General features: G+C 44.6%; 1 protein-coding gene across 1 annotated transcript in view; it reads right to left on the bottom strand.

Moving 5' to 3' along the window:
- LOC107122715 (prostacyclin synthase-like) overlaps positions 1-19,632 on the bottom strand; it is a 52,520-nt gene extending 32,888 nt beyond the window's left edge. The window contains exons 1-3 of the mRNA XM_015425848.1: positions 19,553-19,632; positions 5,455-5,578; positions 3,864-4,042 (exon numbers count right to left, since the gene is read on the bottom strand). Coding sequence (XP_015281334.1) covers positions 3,864-4,042; positions 5,455-5,578; positions 19,553-19,632 — 383 coding nt within the window. The remainder of the gene's footprint in view (positions 1-3,863; positions 4,043-5,454; positions 5,579-19,552) is intronic.
- Positions 19,633-21,617: the final 1,985 nt, after the last annotated feature.

The raw sequence follows: 21,617 nt of genomic DNA on the forward strand, positions 1-21,617 counted from the left end.
GGGGGGGGTCAATAGTGGGAGGGCTCCTAGTGTCCTGGCCCCACTGCTGGACCTCCTGATGGCACCTGGTATTTCTGGCCACTGTGTGACACAGAGTGTTGGACTGGATGGGCCATTGGCCTGATCCAACATTGGCTTCTATTATGTTTTTAAGGTGACAGGCAGAGTCCTGAGACATACTGATGTCATTCCCTGTGTGCCCAGTAGTGACAGCAACATGTTGCCAGAGATGCTCTAGCATTTGGGCAAAACTCTACAGTTAAACCAGAGAGTTTTCCCAAATGCTAGAGTGTTCCTGACAATGTACTGACCTCACTTCTGGGCACATGGGGAATTATGTCAGCGTGTTGCTGGTGATGTCATTATGTCATCAGCAAGGCCCTCCCTCCTGAAAAGTCTCCTGCTGGTTGGTAGTCTTGTGCTTGCAACGCTATGATGCGGATAAAAATTAGGCAAAGAGAAATGAATTTAAACATCTTGCATTTTCTCTATACTCAGATGCTGTAGTCTTTTGCTGCTCAACTGTATGCTTTTTTCCTTGTGTACCAATTGCATGCTATGTCCTTTAAGATAAAAATGTCTTTTTCTGAAACTGGAGTTATTTTGTGCTCTCTCGAACCACAAAAAGCCCTATGCCTTGGTTGACGGTTATAAATGTATAACTGAGAGAAAGGAGGTACCTGCCTATCTGAGAATGTCTCTGTGATTTCAAGATTTTCCCTCCAACCTCCCTGCCGGTTGAACTGAGAAAGAGATTCTGAATCTTAATGGAGAGTCTGACTGTAGGCTGTCAGACTGCAATTCTATTAACAACCTACTGATGGCACCAGAGATCAAACTCTATTTGTGAAAGGGAAGGCACAGGATAAAAGGGAAGTCATCTCCTCAGTGTTGCCTAGATTTTAAGACCCCAACCAGCAGATTAAATCCCTCATTCCTCATGGTAAAAACAAGTTTCTGATGGGTCATTTTACCACACACCCCAGGATCATTTGCAGTGCGGTTATGGGAGCGGCTGTGGCTCTGCTTTGTATGCAGAAGGTCCCAGGTTCAGTCCCCGGCATCCCCAGTTAAAAGGACTAGGCAGGAGGTGAAAGACCTCTGCCTTACTCTGGAGAGCTGCTGTCAGTCTGAGTAGACAATATTGACTTTGATGGACCAATGGTCTGATTCAGTATAAGGCAGATTGGTGTGTTCATATGCTATTGAGGATCCCAGAGTTTACTAACAGCATTTTTGTTGCTTTGCTGACAATACTTAAAATACCTTTGCCTCTATGTAGTTGCTTAGTTCGACCAGACCACTGCACTTTGAATGTGAATTACTTCTAATTTTCAGCAGCATGTACTATTGTAGACTTGGATTTATGGTCATCATCTGTCAGTTCTATCCTCTCCTGGATTAACAGTGAGGCTGGTTTGTGGCCTCTCCTCTCTGGATAATAATCCGATTTTAAAGTATATTCTGAAATTATAGTTACCCTTGAGTTCATATGACTGTTAAATTTTATAATCCTGCTATTTTAAACTATGGATTGCCTATATATTTAAATGTTTTATTTTCCCTTATATGTCTAGAAATCCATGGGCTGAATTAAGAAAGAAAGAATTACTTCTTGTTAGACATCTTGAGATTAGCCAAGTTTGAAGTTGGTATAATTGCTGGCAACAAAGGACTGTTCCCCAACACACAGCCCCTTTTCATCTCTCTCAGTACCATCTGAGTAGTAAACACGATTATCCAGAAGTTCCACTCTTGTGGGTCCCGGCTTCATCGTTTCGCTGTGGTTTTTGTGTTTTCTTTTCATTTGCCAGTGTAAACTCTGAGGTTTTGCCTGTTTATATTCTGACATTGCTTCTCCCCACCCCCACTTGATCGTAAAAGGATTGATGTGGCTTGTAAAGAGATTAATGTCTCCAGGAGATGTTAAATTACAACCAAATAAAATCAGATGCCCTTCGAATAGGAGATCCTGCAGGAAGCCCCTTTCAAGAAGAGCCATCACTATAAATCTCTGCTGCCGCCCGAGTTCCTTATGACAAGCAGCTGTAAAGAATGTAATAGAATCACAGAACCAAAATGTCATTTAATAAATATCACGTGGCTTAGATAACAACTTGGATCCTTCTAATATTTCCATGGGCAAAAAAGGGGCACTTTCCACCATTTCCCCCCTCCCGTGGCAGACCTCAGACTCCCTGCAAGTTATTGCAAGTTATTCTATCCCCCAGGAACAGCATTTCACAGGGGGCATTTAGGGCTGTATTGAAGCAAGGGAAGTCATGCTCTGAGGACAGCAATCCTTTTGCCTGCAGAAATTGTAGCCTATGAAACAATGCGATATTTTAGAAATTGGCCCTCCAGGTCTTAAATATGGAGGTGGGCGTAGGGAGGAACTCCACGATTGAATGCCCTCTCATTTCAAAAACGCCCTGCCTATGGAAAGCAAGCATGTTGGGAAGAAGAATTCTATTGTAGCTTATTTCCTCATGTGCTTTATACTCCTTGCAGGGAATTTAATCCAACAGATCCCAAAGTTTTTAATGCAGCTACTGGGAGTGTGTGTGTGGGGTGGAGTTCTTATGAAATCCCCAAGAGAGATGATTTGTAAACTTTCCATTGCAGCAAAAATCTTGCTTGCTCAAAGACGGAAATGTAATAAATCCAGTCCCTTCACTAAAAAAAATTGATTGCTGGATGGATATGTTGCGTTGGGCTTGAGTTATTGCCTAAGATTGAGAGAAGGGGAGTTTTAGCTCTTTTGATTTGTGGAACGAATGTAAATTTTCCCCTCATGTTATTGGAAGAAGCATCATCATTTAGACTGGCTGCCAAAAATCTGGAACACCCTTCTGGCACATCAGATGATCATCCAGAGGGAAAGAATCTGATCTATGGGGAAGAACCTAATCTATGCGGGGGCAGGCCACCTTGAGGGTTTGCCCGCCCCCACAAGCTTTTCATTGGAACGCAGTGTGGTGTAGAGTTCCCAAGCCTCCAAACCCCTCATGGCACAACAACTTGTTACATAATTAATTTGGGTTGCCAGGCCCAGGAGAATGGGGGGTGGGGACATGGAGGGGGAGCGTCACATACAGGAAAACCTATCTAGGAATCACCTGGGGCACCTTGGGTCCCCCAACTTTTTTGAGCCAATGGGCACCTTTGGAATTAGGGCAGGGTCCCCCAACTTTTTTTGAGCCAATGGGCACCTTTGGAATTGTGACACAGTCACACAGTGTGCTGGGCAGAGCCACAAAATGGCTGCCACAAGAGGTAGAACCAGTTGTAAAATGGCTGCCGCAGCATACCTTCAGTCACACAGTGAAGATCCTTGGTCTGTGGTGGCAGCTACTGCCAAAACAACTTTTTTAAAAAAAATCTGCACTGCCAATCAAAAGCCCTACCTGGCTTTGCCCACTTTCTAAAAACACTTGCCAAGCGCCCAGAAAGGTGCCAGTAGTGCTGTGGCACCCATAGACACCATGTTGGGAACCAGTGACCTAGGGGACCTATGGCTGACAAATTCAATCCCATAAAGCAGAAACCCCATGCCCCTTTCTCTAGAAAGATGAGCAGGCTCCATTTTAATGTGGGCCATATAGCTGCAAGAAAATCTCTCCTTCTGTCCTTTATGAAGGAGTTTCAGAATACCATCACAGACCCCAGTTTAAGGAACTCTGTTTTGGAGGAATGTGTGATCATGCTGTCATCATATACTGTCTTGCTCTGGTTTAAATCACTACGTAGGCACACATTGTGGTGCTCTGGAACATGGCACTGGGGATCTATTGTCCATGGCATAATGACTTGGTTTTCCCATTACAAGCACTTTCCTTCTTTAAAAAAAAAAATGCACTTACGCTCTCAGCATGACTTTCTCTGCATTAGGGTCATAATCTGGCAGCCGGACATCAAACATTCGGTCCATTAAAAGGCGTGCGTATTGACCAAAGTCTAGTTTGCAGCGGGATTCCCAAAGCACTGCATCATAGGAACGGGGGTCCAATAAGACTGTGATGAATTTCCCTGCAGCTTTAATCTTCAAGAAAAACAACCAAGCCAGTCACAAAACATATGAATCTTGCCATGTTTGAATGAAAGGAAATTAGTGCAGTTTTACAAGCAAACAAAAATGATGCAAAACAAGACATCTCTAAGATGGCCTCCTGATTTTGTTCAGTTGTTTTCAGTGTTATCCAGCACAAAACAAAATCAATCGTATTTACTGTGAAAGTGAAAAAATGCACTGCAAGCATAATTTTGTTCATTCTCACAGTATGAATTCTGTTTTATAAATGGAAGACTGAGCTGAGAGACACTGAAAAGGGGGAAACCAGAAGGTGTGGGTAAACCCTCAATCCAACACTACCCACCAAATAGCCATATCAATAGATGACCACCTCAGACTAGGACCTGGGAAACCCAGGTTCAAACTCCCAATCTACCACAGACTGTAGAACTATTTCTTTGTACCAAGCACACCATTACTCTAAAAGGGATAGTAGAGCTATTTAGGTGGATAGGTCATTTCCTCTATATCCTTCCTTTTGTGTGTTCTGCTACAGTCTCTTTGTATATCCAGAAATGCTGTTCTCAGGGAGATCCTTCCTTCTGGCTAACTCCTTCTCTTCCCGCTTCTTTGTTTAACTTTATTTGTTTAATCTCTGTGAGGGCAAGATGTCCTCTCTACATCTCTCTCCATTCTAGCCAAGAGAGATCGGTAGAAGGCTTTCCCCTCCTTTCCCATCATAGAATAGTGTTCCTTAACAATAAGTAGATTGCTAACCTCCCACTATGGCAAGAGGCCTCCTGCTGGCAGCCCTTGTTGCCCACTGCCCCTTGGAACAGCAGTGGGAGAAAAACATTATAAAGTTGCTGTTGTGTGCGCTGTGACATAACTTCTGAGGGAAACCAACCTGGAAGTGAGACTGGATTGCTCTAAGAATCACTGCAAACTCTATGGTTTTAACTTTAACTGGTTTTACCATAGAGTTTCTGGCAATTAGTAACTTCCATAGCACATAACTTCTGGGTTTTCCCTAAAGTGATGTAATGGTGCAGATGACAGTGCCCCCCATGTCCACACCCTCAAAGCTCTGGTTGCTAGGCGTGGCCTGACATCCCTAACAATACAGGATATTCATTTCCTTTCTAAAGCAACAAGACTTATGTGGACTTTATTCCTAAAGCAGCCTCTCCCTTGCTGAGCAAACCAGCTCTAAGTTAACACACTGAGCCATAAAGCTCTTTGGTTAACCCTAGGTCAGTCACTTTCTCAGCATAACTTACCACACAGCATTGCTGTCAGCATAGCGTGGAAGAGGGGTAAGGTCCTTCAACAAAGGGTGGAAGGGGAAAATGATACAGTCATATAAATGTGTGTGCCAATGTTAAGGCAAGCGTTACAGGATGTAAGACGTCAGCTGCAGAAAATGAACAGGATATACTCACTGTGAAAATATCACCATGTTTCTGCTTCATTGCAGAGAGGAACTTGCCAGCATCTTTTCCGAATTCCAGAGCATGCCCAAGCCATGGAACAAAGCCTTTATCAAGTGGTGGTTCCCCCAAGAGCCTGGAAAGGAGAGCGATACACACTTTTTCATAATCTTCTTGCTCAATCGTCCCCGATCCCATAGCTAAAATTTTATCCTGCATTCATAGCCCTAGGGCTAACCATACAAAACCACAATACAAAAACAACGCTAGTAACAAAAGCAACAATAGCAGAGAACGATACAAGAATAAATTCCAGACATGATCAGGCAGCCCAGATGGCAATGGCTTGAGATGCAGGAGATCTTGGAGATCTTTTTCCTTAAAGAGCTCATGCTAGGGGCTCAAGACAACTGAGTATGGCACTGAAGGGGAGGTTAACCCTTTCTCCTCTACACCATTTCCCCTTTAACTGTTTGAAACCTTGATAGACAAGTTCATTTTTTCCTGCTAGACTTAAAATGGTTCAGGAGTGATGATTCTCACGATGGAGGGAAGTAAGCAGTGGGATTACATAGATTCATGGAGGAAAGTTAATCAGTGGCCACTAGCCATGGTGATCGTGGGGAATCTCCCCATTCAGAGGCACTAATCCTCTGAATCCCAGAGCCAGGAGGCAACATCAGGGGAAGACTTCGGCCTCTATGCCCTGTTGTTGGTTGACCACTGTGTGAGACAAAATGCTGGAGTAGATACACTATTGGTCTAGGGTTGCCAGGCACAATTGTCACACCAGCAGGGGGATTTGGGGGGCTGTCCAGGAATCAGTGGTGACATCCCCCACACGATGACATCACACGGAAGTGACAACATTGTGTCAGTGACATTGGGGGATGTTCTGCTTTTGGGTTAGACTCTATGACTAAAATTGGGCTCAAACCATAGAGTTTTGCCCAAAAAGCAGAATGCCAATGTGTGACATCGCTGATGCAAAGATGTCACTTCCACGCAACATGGCTGTTCGGGGGTGGGGCTTCCCCATCAACCAGCTGGCCGGTGGCGGGCAGATGCCCTGAAAATCAGGGGATTCCCCGCCCAGACCAGGAGCCTGGCAACCCTACATTGGTCTGATCCAGCAGGGCTCTTCTTATGTTTTTATTTCTCCCAGGGAAATGCCAGGGTGGGAGGACTGACCAACCCAAATCACTTCCCTCCTCTGTGGCTGCTTTTTGAGAAAACAGGAAATGTTGAGAGACCGTGTCAGGGAGTCTTTGCGGTGTTTTATAACACAATTAACATCCATAAAAACCCAATAAAACAAAAAAATTAAAACCCAATAAAAACAATAAAACTTCACTTAAAAAGATAATAAGAAGCAGGTCTCTGAAAAGGCAGCACATAAATTTTCTAAATAAAATAAAATAAAATAAATTCCCTATTATGACCGCTCCCCTGTCACACCATTTCTTACTGATCTAACTCACTCAAGATCTTCACATCCATCCAGAAGGCCTTTAGGGAAGCAGCCCTTCTCAAATCCTGAGGGAGGGAATTCCCAAGTTGGGGAGCAATTGCCACCCCCCCACACACACACAGTCCAATGGTACCTCTGCTAAGGATAGCACATGGAGAAAGGCCTTTTGGGCTGACCTCAACTCTTGGGTTGGTTAATAAAAGTGGAGGTGTTCCTTCAGTCTCCAAGCCAACCAGGAATGTAATTCTGACATCATGAAGGGGAAGTGTCTAGTAGCAGAGGAGTAGAACATTTTTTTTAAAGCTGCCAGCAACTCAAGAGAGGCTGAGAATGCTTCTCTCCAAACAGAAACAGGCTGCCTCTTGGGTGAAGAGGGACCCAGCTAGGATTACCAACCACCAAGAGTTGTCTCAGAATTTGGGTGGACAACTAATGTCCAGACAACAGAAATCACTTTCCTTGGAGCAAATGGCTAATTTGGAGGATAGACTCTATGGTCTTATATGCTGTTGAGGACCCTCCCTTCCCCAAGCCCCACCTCCCCAAGCACACACACACACACACACACACACAAATCTCGGTGGACTTCCCTGACTGGAGATGAATCTCTGCTTACAATTGATCTCCAAACTACAGAAAGCAATTCCCATGGAGGAAATGGCAGCTTTAGAGGGTGGACTCTATTTCATTGCATCCCCTCTGAGCTCTATCTGCTGCCCCCCACTCACTGCCCCCAAATCTTCAGACGTTTCCCTTCTTGGGAAACAGGGGCTGGCAACCCTAGACACAGCATCAGTGTTATGGATGGAGGGAAGAGGTTGCTATGCAGGCACACAAGCAAACAGGCCCTTCCCTGTAAAACCCCATTATTGAGCAATGGGTACAAAGAGATGCACCTGCTTCCTGCTCTAGCTGGAGAATGCGGAGCCTTGCTGGAACTTAGAAAGAATGGTCCCTAATACATTTTTATCCAACCCTCCCTCCAGGAAGCTCAGAGGGACAAAAATGTTAACCATTCCTCCATTTTATCCTCACAACACTCCTGTGAGGAAGCTTAGGCCGAGGGTCAAACTTGACGTGATGGCATCCTTGTGGCTGACACAAGGAAGGACGGTCCCACCAGTTGAAAATCATATAAAAATGCCCCTCACCAGCACCTTGTCAACTGCCAATATGGCGGCTGCTCTGGTACCTGAAAAAGTAAAAGGGAGCAGCACCACACTGGCGGCCTGATCTGAGGCGTTTTGAAATTGCTTTTAAATGGCAGCGGCATCCTTGTGATGCTGTCCTCATCAAGTTTGGCCCGGAGAAAGAGTGACTGGCAAGGTTCACCAGCAAACGTCACAGCAAAGCAACTAGAAGTAGGCATTTATTCATCTAAATTGTACGCGGATTATTTTTTAAAAATCATTATAAGTAATTATGTGTAGTAAGCCTATTCTGTATATCTTCAGCAAAGTCTTCAATGTAGCACAATCCTAAATGAAGGAAAGTGGTTTATTTTTTATTTTACAAGGAAACCTTTCAGAGCTAACGGATGTTATCACACACACCCTTTTTTTTTTTCCTGGCAGGATACCTGTGCATCTTCCCAAGGGGGGTGGGGTGGGGATTTCTGCATGTCTGATAGAAGCAAACTGACACAGGCTTTCCTGGAGAAAGATATCCTGTCTGTTTAATAGGCTGGGGAAACAAGTTGGCAAGGTATCACCTGATTTAATAATAAGAACAATAATAGTCTTATTGTCTGGGCAGTTGAAGCTTTTCATGGCAGTTGAAGCTTTTCATTTTAAATAACATCCCCTGGTAAACAACATCCCACTTAGCCAGGGCTGCCCATTCAATAGAGAAAAAAGTGAGCTTTTTGCAAGAATTTGCAAGAAATACAGCCCAAGGGGTAAGCTCTGTCAGCTCAAGGAAGAACCGGGTTTGATTCCCCAATCCTCCACATGCAGCTGCTGGTGTGACCTTGGGTCAGTCATAAGTTCTTTCAGAGCTGTTCTCTCAAGGACAGTTCTCGAGAGAGCTCTCTCAGCCTCACCTACCTCACAGGGTGTCTGTTGTGGGGAGGGGAAGGGAAAGGAGATTGTAAGCCATTCTGAGATTCCTTCGGGTAGTGAAAGGCGGGGTATGATTCCCTCCTCCTCCTTGTCTAGAGATGCACTGTAATACCAAGAGAACTCTAAGCTTGACCCTGTGGTAACCCTAAAGCCTCTGGATGAGGCTTCTCTGCCCCCTTTTGTCCCCCTCAAGCGCTAGAGCCCTACACCATCCCATCACTTAGGCTTGCCAAATGGTCAGGCTGGCCCTGCATTTTGCCTCTGTTAAAGGGACAAGACATTTTTTTCAAGGCAGTCAGCAACCGCACATGCCAGTGAGGGGCCTCTTCATCTATTTTTGCCTGTCAGATGGTTGGTAAAGGTATAAGAGCCCTGCCAGAAAAAACTGGCACTGAAAGTATGAACTTGCCAAGCAATCTGCTTTTATTTTTATATGCAAAGGCGAAATGTGTTGCTTTTTCTTCCACTGCACGCTAACACATGCATGGGTATGTTCTTTGTGCCAGGTTTTGCTTTTTTAAAAAGTAAATATATATTAGCTTAGCCATGGTCCATGGAAAGGAGGAAGGTTTCCTTCTCCCTCCCACCCTGCAGCAGATATCTCAGTTTTGCCCTCCTCCCCTTTCCTTCTTATCAGAAGCAGTACAACCAAAGACAGGAAATCAGACATGACAAGTTTGTTCTGCAATGACAAGAAACATTTTCTCCAGGTTTGCACCTGTGTGCCAACTGTTTGCCATAATTTAGGGGTACCATATTTTGAAAAGCAAAGAAGAGGACATATTTCTGAAGTGACGACTTCAAACAAGCAATCACTATGACAAATCTCATTTTAAATACCCCCTACTATTTAAACTGTATAATTGGTTGGAAGGTTAGGACTATTCCTAACCTTCCAACCAAAAAAGAGGACATTTTCATCAGTTTTTTAACAAGAGCCCAAAAGAGGACAGACATACACACAAAAAAAGGACATGTCCTCTAAAAAGAGGACAGCTGGTAACCCTACATAACTGGAACACAGGAAGTTTTGCACATGCCATATTAACTAACAACTCTTAATTGAAATCAATTTCTGGATTCCTCCATGGATTTTTGCTAACATGAACGTGTTTAAAAGGACAGCTCTTGCACAGTAAAGAGATTGTGTTGTGACTCAGGACAGGTCCAAAGCCCCACAAAACCTTTATTAGTGCAGCCACTGCTTCAGGTTAGGGTTGCCAACCTCCAGGTGGTGGCTGAATACCTCCTGCTATTACAACTGATCTCAAGGCGACAGCTGGAGAAAATGGCTGCATCAGAAGGTGGACTCTATGGCATTACATCCCACTGAAGAATCTCTTGCCAGAGGCACTGCCTTTACTCTTGGGTAGCCCCAATAGCACGGGTACCCCACTTTCTAACCTCTAAGTGGAAATGCCAGGTTGCACCAGGGCAGGGTGCTCAAAGTCTTTCAGCATGCAAAACAGAATGAGGCAATTGCGGGGAGGGGGTGTGGATAAAGAAGTAAAAATGAAAGAAATCCCGAGCCTGTTTAGCTACAAAGAGAGAGACTGGCTGTCTTTATGCTCCCTCTAAGCTGTGGAGTCCTGTGAGCAAAAGTTCTACTTTTTGTGAGCTACTCACATTAAAGTTGTGAGCGAGTGATTTGGCTACTGCAAAAATTAGTTTGCTCTGGAGCCATCCTTCCCGAGCTAAGACAAAAATGTGTGAGCCGGAGGCTAAAAAACTGTGAGCTAGTTCACGCTAACTCAGCTTACAGGGAACACTGGTTGGATCATCACTGTTGCCAGTTTCCATAAATCTGACATTAGGAGCCAGGCCAGCCAAATATTCTTGAACCCTTTCCAAGTGAACTTCAGCACATATTGTTGGCAAGAGAGAACCTAACAAAGATCAGATAGTTCCTTACCCTCATTGTGCTTGCCTAATGTAGGTTGTTATCTAAGCAAGGACTCTGCCTGTTCCGTTATTGTTTTATTGGGTTTGGAAAAATTGCCTGATGCAGGGGCATTGGATAGCAAAAAAAGGTCTAACTGTATAGTTTGGAACTAGCCCAGCTAGCCTTTATGGAATCCATTGCAAAGTAATGTAAATAGCTATAAGGGAGAAAGGGGCAGCTCAAACTCAGAGGCGGATTTCTAAAATGCAGGCTACAGTCTGTACTGGAACACACAGCTATTGAGCTCCATACATGTGGTGGTGGTAATGCACTCTGCATATTCCCAGAGACAACCTGATCTTTATTACTGTATGTCATCACAGTTGGTTAGGGGCTGCTGAGCCCTGTGTTTCTTATAATGCAGTGGAACTAAAATTTGTCTCTGTGAAATCCACCCAATATCTTGGTTTGTTACTGATAAGTTAACTTGAAGGGCCAACCTGCACAATACGTTTTTTAATGAGTGCTGTATGGAGAACCTGGATCCAGCTCACTTTCCCTGCAGTCACACAGAAGCTGCAAGAAACATCATTTTTAAAACCTCCAGGAGGTGCTGCTTCCGTTTTAACAATGCTGCAAAGTCCATTTAATACACGAAGTCAGTCTAGTCAATTAATTACCCTATACAGTCCATTTGAAACAATGATTTATGTTGGCACCATTCATAAGGTCTCTATAAACCACCATTACTAGAAGAATAAAGTTGCTAGAATCCTCTTAAAATTTACTGCTGGCAGGGGGTGTGGCCTTATGACACACTTCCGGTGATGTCAGGGGGTGTGGTCTTATGACACACTTCCAGTGATGTCGGGGTGTGGCATATGCTAATGAGTTATGCTAATGAGTTCCCCTAGCTCTTTTTCTACGAAATGACCCCTGACGGCATGTTGCAATTAAGGGTGGGTGGCCTGGACAACGGGGAAACCCACAGATGGGGGAGAAGAGAGTTAGGATAGGGCAGGCTGGGAAAAGAAAGTTTGCAAGGGTCTACACTTGATTGGGAAAGCTTGGGCCCAATGAAGTAAGATTTCAGGAGGAGCCTAGATATCCCCTGGATTGCCAGCTGATCCAGAGTTCCCTCTAAACTGAGTTATATTGTCATCATAGCCTAACTCTGCCTCTCTGGAACTTTGTTGGTCACTTCCAGGCCTTGCCCATCCTGATGCCACACACCCCTGGGACTCATCATTGGTCCAGGTGATCTATTGTTTTCACCTGAGACCAGCCCCCAAGGCCTTCCATTGGTCTGCCTTGTTTTGCCTATAACCATTCAAGCACATGGCCTCTGACCGTGAGCTTCTGCCCTGATGCCAACTGGCAGTCCACCCCGAGACCCTTTGGGTTTAGGCCATAATCCCTTCTTCATGGACCTCTGCACAGGGAGTATCACCCCATAACTGATCCCTCTATTAGCTATCACCTCTGCTTCCTTAGTTCTGTATTGTCTGTGTGAATGTTTGATTATTGCGTGTATGCTTGAGAATATTTAGTAAATAAATCATTATTTTAGCTACCCAGAAGTCTCTGTGTCTACCCAGTCTCTGTGTCTATTCCTGGGTTCTCGGGAATTCTAACTCCAGCATACACAGGTCATGATCCCATACTCAATCTCTATTGCTATTTAATATTCATAATTCCCCCATTTAATAAAGTCATGAGGCAATTTGGCTAACAAACCTCCCCTCCCCAAACCCTGTCCTCCTCAGGCTCCACCCCCGAAATCTCCAGGTATTTCCCAACCCTGAGTTGGCAAGACTACTTCAGGTATTCATAGCCTGCTAAAGATCCTTATCCATTTCCATGTAAGAAGAGTCAAAGTGAGCCACAGAGGGGAGGAAAGTACCTGATATTCTTGACCAAACCATGGACATAAGGACGCAGGGTGTGTGAAGTTCCCAAAGGGGCAGAATTATAATTAAAATGGCAAGCATGTGTTTATTATAAAAAGGGAATGAGAATTTGTAATACTTTAACCATTTCTAACTCCTAAAAGGGAGACAAGGCTGCATGCTATACCCTGATCTCATCAGCTAACCAGGGTCAATACCTGGAAGGCAGACCACCGGGGAAGACTCTGCAGAGGACGGAAAGGGCAAACCACCTCTGCTTCTCACTTGCCGCGAAAGCCCCTTGCTGGGGTGGTCATAAGTCGGCTGCGACTTGATGGCACTTTATACACACACAACATCTAAAAATGGGGAAATGGATTAAAAACATACAAATATGATACAGGCATAGAGGTAGCCACGATTACCAACATGATCCCGGAGCATGGACAGGAACTGTGTGCGTGACTGGCCTCAAGGAGGACCAGCAGACAGGCTTCTCTTTACCTGGGGTCCTGTTTTGAAGCACCTGTATACCTTTGGGCTGTGGACAGCAGCATCACAGGTAGCAGTGCTACAGACAGAAGTCTCCAATCACATTATGCACAAGGTTTTTCAGTGGAGACAGATCAAACATTCAGAACCTGCTCTCAGCCTTCAAGCATACAGTAACTAGCTATCAATAGATCAAGTGGAGGGCGTGCATGTGTGAACAATCCAGAGCTATCGTTAGCATATCCTGAGGCAGGGCAGCTGGCAAGACCCAGGGCTTGGGGGGCGGGTGTTAAGTACTATCAAGCTGCTTCTAACCTATGGCGACCCTATGAATTAATGACCTTCAAAATGTCCTACCGTTAACAGCCTTGCTCGGATCTTGAAGACTGAGGGCCGTGGCTTCCTTGAGTGAGTCCATCCATCTCGTGTTGGGGCCTCCTCTTTTTCTGCTGCCTCCAACTTTTCCTAGTGTTACTGTATTTTCCAGGGACTCTTGTTTTCCCGTGATGTGGCCAAAGGACGATAGCCTCAGTTCAGACATTTTAGCTTCTAAGGAGAGTTCAGGCTAGATTTGATCTAGAACCCATTTTTTTGTCATCTAGACGGTCCACAGGATCTGTAAAAGTCTCCTCCAACACCCCATTTCAAAGGAATCAACTTTCTTCCTGTCTGCTTTCTTCACTGCCCAACGTTCGCACCCATGCACAGTAATCGGGAATACTATGGCATGAGCTATCTGGATCTCGGTTGACAGTGACACTTCCTTATACTTAAGAACCTTTTCTAGCTCCTTCACGGCTGCCCTTCCCAGTCTCAATCTCCTTCTGATTTCTTGGCTGCAGTCTCCCTTTTGGTTGATGATGGAGCCCAGGAATAGAATATCTAGGGCTTCTGAGTGAAGGGCAGGGTATAAATACAATCTCTTCTTCCTTCTCCATTTCAACCTCACAACAACCCAGTGAGGTGGATAAGTCTGAGTGTGTGTGACTGGCTCAAAGTCTTCCAGATCCTAGTCCAGCACTCTAACCCCTGCACCACACCGGGTGTCTCCACCCCTCAATGTCTAAACAAGCCTGAAGAAAGGTCCTCCGGAAGAAAGCTGCATACCTCCTGAAGAAAGCTCCATACCGCCCCTGCAAACTGGACCTTAATCCTGTGTTTTGATGGCAACTTCAGTCATAGAGCTCTGTTGAGTTGATAAAGCCTAGCAGAAATAGAAACTTGCTTTCATGATAGCCAAAAATCAGCAGGCCAGACACTCTTCCACTGTTGACCAATAGCTTAGCTTATGTAAACTGTGGTCAATTCTGTTCTAAAAATGGGCAGGCCCGGCGACATTTTGGCGGCCAACCCTGCCTGATGATTCAAAATCAAGAAGTTAAAAAAAACATGTTACTAAAGGTGTTTATGATTGTCATGGGTTTAAAAAAAGAACACAGTTTGAGCCTTTTAAGTAGATGTTGTGAAGTCCACAGATGTTGTGAAGTCCCTAATTCCTGTTTGCGAACGTTTTCAAGGGTTGGTAGTTATTCCTCACGTTATACAGAGGCAAAGTTGCTTTCACATGGGGACAATTCTCATCTTGACTGTGAATGTGGAGGCTAAGACCTACAGGAGATCAGGAGATCAAAGGTTTTGTCTCAGTTTACCTAAAAGCTATCCAAACTATTGATTGCCTATCCATTGCATAAATTAAATAAAGATGTATTTCTGACCATCTAATTTTTATCCAGCCTTACCACTCCCTGAGAAGACAAGACTCACTGGAGAAGACAATGATGCCGGGAAAAGCTGGAGGCAGCAGGAAAAGAAGAAGACCCAACATGAGATGGATTGACTCAGTCAAGGAAGCCACCAGCCCTCAGTCTGCAAGACCTGAGCAAGACTGTTACGGACAGGATGTTTTGGAGGTCATTAATTTGTAGGGTCACCATAGGTCAGAAGCGACTTGAAGACACTTAACACACACACACATCCCTCCACCTGAAGGGGATCAGAGTAGTTTATAGGGCTCTCCTATATTTTATCCTCAGCTTTATAGGGGAGGGATTTTAATTCAGATGTCCCCAATCCTTGTGCAACACTCTAACCACTACATCATGCCAAATTCTTTTTATCACTGAACCCATTTCTCCAGGTTCCAATTACAAAAAGGAGACAGAAATACAAATTGTTCCGTCCGATCATTCATAACTCAGCAACGTCCCCACCAGATTGTTCTTTTCCCTACTTCAAAGCCTCAGACTCTGCATCCCTTTTTTTAACGTAAGGGAGACCAAGCCCTTGAGCATCTCTGTTGCCTTTCTGTACCCTTTTCTGTTCACCGTTTTTGGTAGATGGCACAGCCAGAACTGCAGCCAATGTTTGTTATATGATCAAGTCATACATTTATATAATGGCCTTTTGCAATCTGATCTTCATGACCAGGAGAGGCAAAAAAGAGAGGCGGAAATGAAATAAGCTAAAGTTTTTGCCCTTTCTATTTTTCCTGTGCAAATCCATAACACAATGGCTGCCTTCAGCATGGTGGGCTGGCATAATGTTTAATCAGTGATATGACAGGGTATCAAATTCCATCAGATCCTAAGGGCCAGTTTGGTGTAGTGGTTAACTGTGTGGACTCTAATCTGGGAGAACCAGATTTGATTCCCCACTCCTCCATTTGCACCTGCTGCATGACCTTGGGCAAGCCATAGTTATATCAGAGGTGTTCTTGAAAAAGAGCAGTTTCTGTCAGAACTCTCTCAGCCCCACCTACCTCACAAGGTGTCTGTTGTGGGGAGGGGAAGGGAGAGGAGTTTGTAAGCTGCTCTGAGACACCTTTGGGTAGTGAAGGGTGGGGTATAAATCCAATATCATCATCTTCTTCTTCTAAAGGGATTATTTTGGGTTGTCTGAAAGATCTGGTAGAGAATTTGGATGCAGAGTTGGTTGTAAACTTGTTAACTGCAGCTATAATGTGCCTAGCAGCACAAGATATGGGAAAACCAATCGATCTTTAAGAACATAAGAAGAGCACTGCTAGATCAGACCAGTTGTCCATCTAGTCCAGCATACTGTATCGAACAGTGGCCAGCCAGTCCCTTTGGATGGCCAACAACAGAGCATAGAGGCTGAGAAGGTCCTCTAATGTTGCCTCTTGGCTCTGGAATTCAGAAGATTAGTGCTTCTGAACATGGAGAGTCCCCTCAGTCACCATAGATAGTAGCCATTGATAGGCTTATCCTTCATGAATCTATCTAATCCATTTTACAAGCTGTTTGTTCCTGTGGTCATCACTACATCCTCTGGCAGAAAACTCCAGATTTAATTACTCTCTGTGTAAAGCAGTAGTTCCTTTTGTCTATCCTGAACCTACTGCCCATCAGTTTCATTGGATGCCCTCAAGTTCTAGTATTTTGAGGGAGGAAAATTTCTCTTTATCAGCTCTCTCCATCCCATGCATAATTTTATAAACCTCTATCCTGTTCCTCCTTAGTTGTCTCTTTTCTAAACTGAAAACTCCCAGACTCTTCAACCTTTCCTCATCATACACAAAGAGAAATCCTTTTGATGAAACCATTTCATTACAGCAGATGCTGAAAGAGTACTGGTTTGTATGTAGACAACCTGGTTCAAAAACTGACCATGTACTGGGAAAATAATGTACTGGGAAAATAAATTCCAAGATGATATATGTATTTTTGAGTTACTCTAACATCAGTGTCTCAAAGTATTCATGGTTTTTGTATGTATTTGTAAAGTTTGTGGTTTTTATGCTTTTGTGCATTTATTATAATTATTGTAATTATATATTATATGTATGTTATAATATTATTTATTTTAGACATATGTTGTGGTGCAACATATTTTTAGAATTGCAATGAACCATATTTCCTAGACGCTTGCCCCAAGATCCCTTACAGTATCGCAGAGGATGCTAGAATGTAGCTTATGGATCTTGTATACTTGCAGGTCAGAAAGCTGCGATTACCATTCTGTGTGACAATCTTATTTATTATTTTCATTTATAGTCTGCCTGTCTCACTGGAACCCAAGGTGGTTTACAAGTATGATTTTAAAAAGCCTTTTCAGTCAATCAGCAAGTGGATTACAAGATACAGTAACACTGGAATACAGTGGCAAAGTTTCTTCATATGCAACTGACAGGGCAATTTTCAGATTGTGCTACACAGCTGTTTGCAACATCCAACTGCTTACAGTAGACCCTGTTCAGGGCACGAAGCTGCTGTAAGTCAGACTCATTTGCACTATTTTTTAAAAAAAACAAATATGCACAATCACCTGCAAGTAGCAAGCAATTTCCCCACTTTGTCTGTTTTCTATATTTTTTCTTAGTTAGTGAGGTTTTGATGCAAGACCAAAGTTCATTAAGAACCAGACTGATGAAAAATTACTATATATGTTGACAATATTTTACCATTCATGCCAATGCCATTTTAAAAGAGACCCTTTCTTTTTATTAACTCTTCCCAGCCTTACACACAATATATTTTTTCAGGGGTCCCCTCAATCTTTTTGCCCCTGCAGCAGTGCCGAGACCAGAATTTAGAGGGCCCTCTTGCAAGGCACCTTTGTTTTAGGCAATTTTCATTGCACGGCTCATCATATATATTATACTGTTTCTATTCCACTGTTCTCTAATTTTGCAGTGTCATTTCAACACATTGTCTGTTGTGCGTATTATACTGACTGTATGCATTTTAAACATATGGCAATTGAAATAAATAAACTGGCTTTCATTAACCTGAAAGTCTTGGTAGGATGTAAAAACAGACAATCGCTTTCTTGCTGCCTCCGAAATGCTTGGGTAGCATGCACCAACTGAATATAGTAGTTCTGCTGGCACTCTGGATTTTTTAATGTTTTGGGGGCTTTTGTAAATGCCTGGCCTTGACTTGAGCTCCCCCCCCCCTTAAAAAAATTCCTTAAGGAAAAGTCAGCCACAAAGACAGAAATTAATGTGACAACATCAGCAATATCTTCAGAACAGAAATGGGACAACCACAGTACAGCTCAACATTGATGTGAAATTTACATCCCAAGTCATTACAGATGCAAGAATCTGATCCTCCTTTTATTTGTTCAGTCCCCAACTGATTTTTAGTCTATGGCTGTTAGTTAATTATTATTTATAACCTTTGCTAAATCAATTACATGCTGGTAAAAAAAAAAGAACAAAGTTGGAGTTCAGTGGCACCTTTAACACCAACAAAGTTTTATTCTAGGTATAAGGTTTCATGTGCACGCACACTTCTTCTGGTAAAAAGTAACAGAAGCACAAAGTTCTCTACATGCTTTTTTCTCTCTCTTTAAAAATGACTGTGTACTCTGGACTGTTATTTATTTTCGTGTATGATCTAACTAAAGAAGACAGTAAATAGATTTTACAAACAGAAAATTATTCCAGAGACAGAGCTGTTGATCTATCCCAACATAAACACCACAGAGTCTTGAAGTACCTTAAGTGATTTTTAGTGTTGTTTTAATAAAGGTCGGTGACGTATGATCTAAATGCCTGTACGCATGTGGCACTTAATCTTAGCATATTTGATATTATCAAGAATTTTTTTTGCCCACAGTTCCGGAAGCTGGCTTCCTGCCTCATCACAGATGCTTACTGTATTTTTAAATCTAAGGTAACAATTATTATTAATTGTTTTACAAAATGGTGGCCAAAGACCCTAAACCAGATGAACTCTTACAGCAGAATCATATACAGAGTTACTCCAGCTTGGACTAATTTTGCAAGGGGATTGCCCTGCCAGTTTGTTTCATTATAAGGCCATCTCTTGAGTCCCATATTCTTCATAATCTAGATTCTTCTCAATGGATTACATGTGGGGCTGAGCTGCCAGAGCCTGGAGGGTAGATGGTCTTGATTTTGAAGAGTGGGGTGGACTAGATTACTTCTGGGTACCCCACACTGCGAACAGGAAGATTCTGGCCGTTTTCACCCACGACATCCCCCCAAAACGCTTTTCAGCCCCTTTCACCCTCTTTGCATGTACGTCTGAACGCGTCGAAACGCGGAGTGGAAGACAGGACTCGAACGCCCGCCTCGCCTAGCTACAAGGAGGCTGTTCAGATTGTGCCCATCATTGCCGGAACGAATCTCTGCTCCCCGAGAGCGGCGCACGTACGGGAGGAGGAAATGCAGCCACCCCCCGCCCGGTGAGCCGAGGGGAGCACAGTCAGCCACACACCGCGAAGGTCCCGCCGCAGCGGGAAGGGTCCTCGCACTCTCGTCTCCCCCTTGGAAGCCGCTTCCCGCACCCACCCCCCGGGAACAGGTGAAAGACCCCGAGTCGCTCACCGGCACCGGCGGAAACGAGAAATCAAAAGCAGCAGCAGGAGGAGAAGCGCCAGCAAGCCGGTGGCGGCCAGTCCGTCCATGGCGTCGAGTCTCACCAGCGCAGACCCCGGTCCGGCACCCAGCTGGCGCCTTATGAGCCGCCTGATCTCCGCCTCTTGGCCGCCGCAGCTCCCGGCCCTTCCAAGCCCTCGATCAAGGGACTCCCCCCCCCTGCCACACCGACCCGGCTGCTGGGAGGGGCTCTCGCGGTGCCCTGGTGGGAGACCTGGTGGGAGGGTCAGGCGCAGCCCCCATCCAGGAACTCAATTCGCCTCGGAAGTTCTCCCCGCCCCTGCCAAGGTGTGGCCCCGAAATAAATTACATAAACCATCTTCGACTTGATTGGAGTCTAGCAGCACCTTAGAGAGCAAAGATTGGGGTCGAGGGGGAAGCTTTCCAGAGGCAAAAAGGGCTCCCTCCCTGACTCAAAAACTGATCAGCTGGAAATATGGTTGGTCTCCAGGGGCTGGAAAGTGCCTTAGAGTCACAGCTGACCTCTGGCGACCCCCCACAGGGTTTTCCAGGCAAGAGACCTTCAGAGGTGGTTTGCCATTGCCTTCCTCTGTGTCAGGACCCTGGTGTTTCTTGGTGGTCTGTCTCCCATCAAAATACTGACCTGCTTAGCTTCTGAGATCTGACCAGATCGGGCTACTTGGGCGATCCAGGCTCTATGGTGCTACTGGTGGTTCTATTCCAGTGGTTCTATCGTGGACCAAAAGGGCTACCCTCTGAACTAGCATCATCATCTTTAATCTGAAATCATAAGGACCGAGTGGACCTCTGTGCATGTGCAGAGTAGATTCCCCCGCCTTTCTGTGTATCCGCTGGCACCCTACAAGCCTTGGTCATGGGAAAGCCAAAGGATATGATTCTAGGGAGGTTCCATAGACAAACTACATTGAAGGGGCTTACATCCTCCTCCTCTCTGACGTTCCATCCTCACAACAACCCTGTGAGGCAGGTTACACTGAGCATGACTGGCCCGAGGTCTAGAGCTGCCAGCCTCTAAGAGGGGCCTGGAGATCTCCCAGGATTAGAACTCATCTCCAGACAACAGTGATCAGTTCCCCTGGAGAAAATGGCAGGTGGACTCGATGGCATTGTACCCTGATGAGGTCCCTCCCCTTCCAAAACTCCTCCCTCCCCAGGTTCCACTCCCAGAATCTCCAGGCTTTTCCCAGCCCAGAGTTGGCAACCCTATCTAGGTCACTCAGCAACCTTCCATAGCAGAGTGTGGATTTGAACCTGATTCTCACCGATCCTAGCCTAGCATTGTGACCACTACACAAACTGACTCTGTGCATTTCCTGTGCCTCACAGGGGGGGAAAAAAACAGGGCATCTTTCAATGATGGCAGGAATTCATTAAGTACAAGGCAATCAAACATGCATCTAGCTGGTTGCTAGATGCTAGAATCATATCCTTTGGCTTTCCCATGATCAAGGCTTGTCATCAGCGTAACAGCCTGATTCTATACCATGTCTACTCCAAAGCAGTTTGCGCTATTCCAGTGGGATTTGCTCAGAAGTAAGTGTATACAAGTTTGCAGTTTCCTTTGTTTTTCAGTGGCCAGATTGCAAAGGAATTCTTTATCCAGCTGTTGTTTCCTCTTCAACAAAGAGTTTTAAGCAGTTTGCAAACAGATTTTTCGTGTTGGCGTCTGCCAGTTCTTAATTGCTGCACTTGGTCCAAGTGCTTTCAGACACATTTTGTGGGTTTTAAAGTTGTCAGGCTCTGGCTTAGGGTTGCCAGCTGCCCTGGAGGAAAATAGCTTGTTAATTAACAGATGTCAGGATGGACTTGAATGCCAGGAAAAACTTCAGCTGCCCACTTCCACATGGTAAGCCTCTGTTGAAGGGACAGGGCATATCCCTCAAGCCAGCTTGGAATGCTGCCTTAGCACCATATCTTCAATAAACAGCTTTTCTCCATAAACACTATGTTTTCATATGACAGCCCTGCCCATAATCTAGAAACAAACACCAGATTCACAGTGCAATCCTATGGAAAATAACTCCCCTGCAAT

This window comes from Gekko japonicus, unplaced genomic scaffold (assembly GCF_001447785.1).
Source record: "Gekko japonicus isolate JY-2015 unplaced genomic scaffold, Gekko_japonicus_V1.1 scaffold2419, whole genome shotgun sequence".
In the NCBI taxonomy this organism is placed as follows: Eukaryota; Metazoa; Chordata; class Lepidosauria; order Squamata; family Gekkonidae; genus Gekko; species Gekko japonicus.